The sequence below is a fragment of the Cariama cristata genome, unplaced genomic scaffold (genome assembly GCF_000690535.1).
Source record: "Cariama cristata isolate BGI_N322 unplaced genomic scaffold, ASM69053v1 scaffold30036, whole genome shotgun sequence".
Lineage (NCBI taxonomy): Eukaryota > Metazoa > Chordata > Aves > Cariamiformes > Cariamidae > Cariama > Cariama cristata.
The window spans coordinates 109-8,576 of NW_009623127.1; the positions used below are offsets into that span (position 1 = coordinate 109).

The following is an 8,468-nucleotide window of genomic DNA, read 5'->3' on the forward strand; positions in this document are numbered from 1 at the left end:
TGTCCGGGCTCAGGAGGCGAAAGGGCCCGTCCTAGGCCTCGGCCCACAGCAGCAGCCTTCTGGATCTACCACAGCGCCCAGTCTTTTATTTTCTCCCCATAACACAGCTTAGTGTTGCATCCTTTCAAAGAGTCCATTATAGAATTTTTATTATTTTTTTATTCAGCTCCCGCACTGAAAATGGAGCTGAAATACCAAATGAATAATTCCCCTGAAATAAGATAGCAGGCATACCAAGAGGTAAGAAATACCCCTTTTTTTATTATTATTATTCTTGCTATTATTTAGTTTTCTCCAAACGCTGTAAAGAGAAGTTCTCGTTGATTTCAACCAGACACATGTCAGTTTTGTGGTGTTTATTATAAGCAAATGTATTTTTTTTTTCAGATTGAAAGGGATAGAAAGAGAGCGCTTTGGATAGAAGGCTAATGCAGGTTACATCAATAGTGTGAACCAGCAAGGGATATAAATGAAAAATCTACGTGGAGTCCCCCTCCAGAAGACTTTTACACACTTGCTCTCATAAAATGGAGCAAGGACTTCACAATAAAATAAAAAGCTCTAATTAAAACCCAGATATAATAAACAAGTAAATCCCTTTTTAAAGGACAGCTGTGCTCTGGCCAAAAAAAAAAAACACACCACCCCACCCCCCCCGATTCGAGAAGGAGCCATAAAATTACAGGCTTTGGCCAGAAACCACTGAATGAAGGAGCAGAGTTGACGCCTCATTTTCAGTAATGACCATATTACAAAGTCAGTCTCCATACAGACCCAGCTAAGGAAGTGTATCAAGCACTTGTACTAATACCCAAACACTTGGAGGGTCTTCTTCTACCCCTTCCAAAAGTGTTCTACAGCCAGGGAGAGCAGGAGGGCTGCTGCCTTTACTTGTTTTTTGTTGTTGTTTTTTTTTCCTATCACCTCCACATAGAATTGGAAACAAGAACTAGAAGTCAAACCACAGTTGGGGAAAGGAGAGCAAGAACTCCAGAGTATGCAGGTCCCCAAACCACAGAAAATTAAAATGGATTCCCAAAGGAAGACAGTTCAGACATGTGCTTCCCATATCATTGCACACATTCCTCTATTCTGAGCAGCTTGATAGGAATTAAGAGTTCACACACACAAAGTAAATGCAGACTTGATCAAAGCCCAGAGGAAGTCAGCACCACTCCTTTCACACATGCTAAGCTGATTCAACCCGGAATCTAGCAGATGGCTAGTTAGTTTCCACTAAAACCAGAAACACTAAACCAGCAGCAATAATTTAGTGATGCACCACAGGCAACAGTAGAACGTTCATGGCTGCACAGTTTGAATAGCAGTCCTAACAATTCATTTACGTCTTCTCCTCACATCTCAACTACAGGAGTGTGAAACGACAGCTCAGGCAGTAAAGGCCTAATTACACACGTAGCTGCAGATCTATATTCCTGAGTCTGCCCAAGCGTGCGGGCAATACTGGGAGGATGCCATATCCCAAAGGACAGGTTTCATCTTGAAATATATGATTCAGTCCACGTTCCAAAATTAACACCTCTCACAGAGTAAGGACTCATTTCTTTTAGACTTGCAACACAGAAAATTTGTTTCAATACCAAAAGAATTCACAGCAGTCAGCATGATAATGAGTTCCTAACCCATGCATGTTATTCCAAAGAAAGTCACGGATGACATGGAAAATAAAAGCTTAATGGTGTTTAGAGATCAGGTTAAGTAAAGATGAAGAAAATAATAATAATTAAAAAAAAAAAGTTCATAGAGTTGTAACTTCATAATAATAATAAAAAAAGAGTACATTAAAATGTTTTGCGCCATCTTTATGTAGCGATTCTACATATTTAAAATACTGTTTTCCAGGTAAACATATAATAAAAACATTATTCAAATAGCAATTAAGATAGCCTCCATTACAAGGTTCTTTTAGAAAGCTTCTTTCTCATTACACTATTTTCAAGTATACCAGTCAGATCAATCAGTCAGTGGTATAAAAAGCTTCTTTTACGTTTTCTACTGCACTGTTTTCCCCACCCAGTTTCTCCTGGGCATCCAGTTCTTGTTCCTTAAGCACACAAACCCTTGCTTTACTGGATTCTTGTATTTAAAGGCCATTTTTTTGTAGACAAAGGGAATCGCAAGCAGTAAGGGTCCCACGACCAGCCACTTACTGGCTCAGTCGGAATCATCACAACCATCACTGCCTTCAAGATCACTGCTGTTCTGTAAAGTAAAATGGAAAATAGTTAGTCAGTATTTCATTTACATCTAGAGACTGACCTAAATCAAAGACATTGCCTTTAAACATCTCCAAAAGAATAAGAAAATGGGGCTAGATCCCAAATTCATGTCTTAGACCCACCTATTCTAACAAACCTCTGTGATGGTAAATGACGCTTCTTGTAGCAAAAAAGTTGTATAGTGGATTACACTCACCAGCAGAAGAAATTTCTTCTCATTTATGTTTACAACTGCATGATACAACCTGCAGTATGTAGGAAACTCAAAAGTGGGATAACAGCATGAAATACTGATGCTTAAAATAAATGCAGGTGGGACAAGTTACAAAGTGCTTTTTCCATGCAAGTCCCTCAAAAGCTAAGTTTGTTACATTGTCTAAAGCTAGATTTGAGAATTTTGTTTGCCTGCTACAGAGAATTTATGTCCAAACTGTATTAGATATATGCAAGGACTCACTAATACTTGCTTAAAAATGAAGTCAGTTGTACAAAGTAGTATTAGGGACAAGTGTTAGCAACTTACAAGGAAATTGAAGTCAGTTCTTAACTGGGAGCCACTCCTTCAGGAGTAAGTCAATACGGTGCAATAAATTTCGGGGGCTTACGTAATTTTTTGAAGCAAGTATTTTGACTGATATGATTGGCATCAAAGAATTTGATAAAGAAAGGCTAACATGACAATATGCCTGTAGTTACTCCTTTTTTTTTTCACCACCACTTGCTGAAAACATGTAAACCTCCAAATCCCATGGATTTAACATTGATTTAATACCCTACTACAAAACAAATTCTGAGAGACTTAAGACAGTTGCCTTCATAACAGCGAGCACAGCTCACTGAAGCACAAACACCCTGCAAAATCTCAAAGGAGTCTGTCATATCATCCCATATTTATCCTTCTCCAGATAGTTTGTGCTAACTGTGATGCCAAAAATGTATTTGGTCAAGTTTATCTAAAGCAAGCAGACCTGCCTCCTGCTAGCAATACATCAGTGATTTTGAACCTGTCAGCAGTAAGTCCTGTCAACATTATCATCAAGACCCCTGAACCAGGTAAGGACTCTGCACCACATGGTCTCTTTGGGTCCCATTTAACCAAACTAATGTGGCATTTGTCATAACCTCCTGTCACAGATGTGCTCATACAGCACTACAGTTCAGAAAAACAATTATCACAACTACAAAAATAACTGAGAAATTTCTGGTATCTTGCTTGTACTATTCAACGAGGCTGTAAATTTTATTTTATATGTTGAAACTCTTTCTCATACTCAAATAAAAAATGGCAGAGACAGGATTAAACCTAATGTTATTCAATACAAGATCATTATCTACACAAAATAAAGCTAATTTTAAGGACTCCATGAAGTGAAAAAAGGTCATTATTTTCTTCTGAGTTACACTACACAGATGTTTTAGCCCTGCCCATCATTCATCCTTCAAGGATTTGCCAGTCCTCTGACCAAGAAAATCTGAATTACATACAGAACTGTAAGGTATCTTTAGGTCATCATGTCCAACTCCCTGGCTCAAGCAGGGCTTGCTTCAAAGTGAGATTGGGTTGATCAGGGACTTGTCCAATCAAACACCACTGTATTTTAAGTCACTCTAGTGGTGCTCAATTTTCTTTAAATACTTTGCAAGTTTGATTCAAGCTTCCTCATGTGGTTTCCAACCTCTTCTAGCACACCCTAAACATCTTTCCACTGTTTTCTTGTGAGGCTATTCTACACCTCAACCAGAAAAAAAAAATCTTTAACTGCAATTTTCTTTTGGTTAAAAATGTATTCTACACCTTTGTTTTACTGCAACTTACAGCTGACAGCAGTTCCTGTTAGTCAGAAATCAGATTCTGCAATATCTCATTTTAATCAGTGGGAGTTGTTCTGATGACTCATTTTAAGCTCATGGCAGATTTACTTTAAAAAAAAAGTCCTAAATTTCCCTGATTCTAAACCTTATCTAGTGAACAGGGCATTACACAAAATGGGAATTAGGATACAAAGAGCCAGCAGTTATTTAAAGGGAAACTGTCAACCTGAAAACTAGTCTGGCAAACGTCTTCACAACAGCAAAGGCTGGTAACACATCCACAATTTCTATTGCCAGTTTATGATTCTGCAAATTGGCCTGTGCTTCAAAGCCTGCCTTCCTCCCTCCCTCAACTGCCCCATGCAAAACCCTGCAAAAGTAACTCTTCGCATAGTTCATTCCATTATCGTCAAGGGCACAAAGATGGAAAAGATAATACACATTTCATACTCCAGATGACTGTCATCTTCCATGGCATATTCATGGAAAAACAAAAACGTTACTAAGGGAAGAGCTGCTTCAACTTGACAGCTTCCATTTGATGAAATAATGGCTTCAATCATTACCTTTGAATTTTTGTTGATAGTTTGCATCCCAACAGCAGAAGAGTTGAAGTCATGAATGGAGAGGGTGTTTAGCCAGTTCGCCATGGATTTCTCGTCCCTTTCTGTGTTGATAATGGTAGGATAGATATACTGCTCTTTGAAAACCGCAATCTTCTCCTCCTCCTCTGCCCACTCCAGTGGTTCATGCAGCCCATCATTTCCAAAACGTCTGTTGTATTTTTCAAAGTGTACTCTTTCCAAGACCAGCCCAAGTCCTGGGGCTTTGGGGACATCTACTTTCTCCTCTCCCCAGCTGCGCTCTAGGATAGACTCAGCAGCATAACCTTTCACAATAGCTATCACCAGCCCAATCATCTTCCTTATTTGGTGCATCATGAAACTCTGACCTTTCACTTTGATCACTGCAAATTCTACGCTATCCCTCACAAACGGCTCTCCACAGTACATCTCCATTATGTACCGCTTGGCACTGGGGTCCCTGGGTCCCTTCTGAGATGTGAAGTTGTGGAAGTTGTGTGTTCCTTTATAGCACGCAAGCAGTTTATTGACTTTTTCAAGGGTCTCTTTGTCCAGTCGATAAACCTCTTCTTGCACATCATGGTCTTTATGGGCAAAGGCAAATGTTGGCAACATGTAAGAGTAGGTTCTGGCATCACATTTGTTCTTGGAGTTGAATCCCCCAGTGACTCTCTTCAGACCTTGTTTTAAAAGTGACATTAGGTTTGAATCAGTAGGTTACAACCTGATTGTGATCTCGCTCCTACCAACAATAATATTTTTTAAATAAAATATATTCAAAAGACAGATTTATTTTATAGGATCCTAATTTCAAACTAACAGAAATAACACGGATTTATGTTAAAACTAAACCACTTATGAGTAAAATTATCATGGCAGGAGAAAGCTCCTCTTGAAAGTATTTTCTCTGCCCATTCCAGTATCCTTACCTAGAATTCTGATGTGAGAAGGAAGATGGTTATTGATCTTTTCTAAGATGTCGTCTATTAGCCTGACCTTTAGTGACACAATCTGTCCAGCTGCAGACACCCCCTATAAAAACCATAAAACACACAAACACATAATTATGTACCTTGGAAGCTCTGGGATAGCATTTGCGGAATTGAAATAGCTGAAGAACAAGTCTACTCCTTTTTCTCACTGGTCATTTCAGGCTGAAGCGAGGCAAAAGCAAGGCCACAGGCAGAAATCCAAGTCAGAGTACTCCTGGAAGACCTGCTGGTGCTGTATAGCCATACAGCACCTTAGCAATCTTAGACAGCAGAACATTGCACTCCCTTCCATGACATCTCACTGAATTTGACTGCAATTAAGTAAAGGATCAACTGAAAAGAAATTACTTCTACATAAGATCAGCTGTGAACTCCAGTTCAGACTTAGGACCCCACTGTGGCAGGCTTAAAAACAACTGAGATGCAGCTAAACTCTCAAGCACTGCATCAACCAGGCAGTAACAACGAGGAGCAGCAGCAGCAGGTTGGGAGGCTGAAGCAGATGAATGTGACAGAAACAAAGTTTAGGTATGAAGCACCAGCTTTACAAATACCATCTAATCAGTATCCTGCACTCTCTAAATATTTGCTTGTACTTAAGTTTAGTAGTGGATAAAAGGAGAAGTTTCAAGCAACATTCACTGTGAATAGTATTTGCTATTGCATCTCACTCTAGACAACGCTTTACCAGTCAATCCCAGTACCACTGGCAGGGGTACACCAGACTTTATGAAAGCACAGGCCCTAACCAGCTTACCTTATCTGTTCGAGCACACCGCTGAAAAGACATTTTCTTCATATCTTCCCCATGGTTTTCTGGGATGCAGCCTGACTGAACAAGGGCAGACACTAAGTCATCTTCAATTGTCTTGAACTGTGAAGATCCCACATTTCTCTAAAAGAGGATATATAGTAAAAATAAGAAATAGAACAAATAGTAATAATCAGATAACTGAAGATGACAACCGAAAATTTTTGTTAATCGAACATTGTTGTGAAATTCTTTAAAAGTCTTCTCTTCACTGCCATTCTCTAACAAAACTAACTGTACTTTACCAGAGAGCGTTAATAGAACACCTACATTCTGATTTACCTTTTACTGTTACTGCAAGTAAAGGATCATTTCTAGTTTCACTGCACAATACTTCTGCAATGGAGTTTTTTGATGATTCCTTCAACTGCATGAAACAGCACCAATGAACTACGGTTCCAGTGTCTGCAAGTCAACAGCTGCTGCTCCAAACCAAGCCTCTGCAAATTCTGCTTCTAGAAATCAGATTGGATTCTTTTGCTCAGTTCACCTGAGCTGTTGTACAATGCAGACTGTGGTTTTCTCCAGTGACTTCTGCACTCAATTCACAGATGAACTATAACAGAAATGCACAACTCCACTCATGTGTAAGGCTGCAAAGCACACACCCTTGACACATACCATTCAATTATGAGGGCAGTAAAGCTGATAGACACTTACACGGATGTACCCACAAGCATAAGATTATCTGCTATTGAACAAATCTACTTTGTTGCAGAAGCATGAAAGACTCCCTTCCCTGTCTGTGTGCAATCTTATCGATTATCCCATAGAGTTTTTCAAGTATGCCTCAAGAGTGTGGATGGACCTTGCAGTACGCTAAGAGGAGCAGCAGATGGAGCAACATCATCCTCTGGTTGCCAATACTGTGTGCCACAAGACCATCCCTGCACCAGGAGGTCTGGTGCTGGGGCACTGCTGGAACCCTGGCGCTGTAATAAAGCACCATCCCTTTTCTTCCACATGCAAACATAGAAGTCTTGCAACAGTTTCCCTGTTTCTAAACTGCTACAAGCCACGCCATTAGAGTGCATCAGAAAAAGGAGAATTTAAAATGTCTTCAAGTACAGATGATCTTTTAAAAAGTATAACAGGCAGCAACATAGATGCAAATTTGTTTCGTTCACATACACAGCTCAGAATCTGCATGTAGTGAGACAATTCGAAGTTTAACTGAAAAGAAACTTAGCCCAACTGCTTTGAAATGTAAAGCTTCAACCAGAAGCTGGAGCACTGGTCAGAAGGGGATCACTATACAGGACTTCAGGTTTTGACAGAACTGCAGTGCCCATGCTTTCAGTCTCCTCAAGAGCCTTGTCTGCAACGGTTTTTGAAAGATCTTCTGCTGATGCTCTATACTAAAGGCAGACTCACTAGACTCACCAAATGTCAACAGATGTATCACTGACTTTTTTTATTCAAGTTACTACCAAGCCATTTGAATCTAGGCATGCACTGTTCCTGTCCCAGCTTTTCAAGCTGCAACAGCTTCCCTACTCAGTCACTATGACTACAGTTATAAACTTAACATATTTCAAAAAAAAGCAGGCCACATTGTTTTGCCAGACCACATACTTGCATCCCGTGGTAGCCTTTGCCTGAATATGCCATCAACAACACAATCTTCCTTTTGGGCGACTTTTTATTCTGATCCTCCGCATCTTCCTCATCCGCATTTCTTTTCAACCTTTTATTTTGATGTCCATTTTCTTCTAGCCTTTCAACCACCTCACTGCTGCTGTTCAGTCTTTTCGTCTGGCTGGCAACTGCTGCTCTCAAATCCTCAGCCATTGTGAGAGCCTGCAAGGGACACAACAGCAGATAGGGCTCGGCAATAAACCGAGGCAGAAAGTGACAGCTCCATCCCCCGGAGCAGCAGAGGGGGACACCCAGGGCTGTTTAACAGGCTGGAGGCAGGAGGCGCCTAGGCCATGTCACCCCCCCGTTCACCGAGAGAGAAGGGAAGCAGGGCCTGCACAGCCTGGCCCACATGGCAGCCCCGCGCCCGCAACCCGGCGGGCCTGCGGGG

At 40.6% G+C, this 8,468-nt stretch overlaps 1 protein-coding gene across 1 annotated transcript; it reads right to left on the minus strand.

Moving 5' to 3' along the window:
• Positions 1-1,744: 1,744 nt before the first annotated feature.
• On the minus strand, positions 1,745-8,334 carry PUS1 (pseudouridylate synthase 1; the record flags this gene model as incomplete). Its single annotated transcript, XM_009702623.1, is given in 6 exon segments — positions 1,745-2,223; positions 4,619-5,316; positions 5,566-5,668; positions 6,386-6,523; positions 8,015-8,264; positions 8,266-8,334. Coding segments are annotated over 6 exon segments (1,306 nt in total), but the record flags the coding sequence as incomplete, so codon positions are not given.
• Positions 8,335-8,468: the final 134 nt, after the last annotated feature.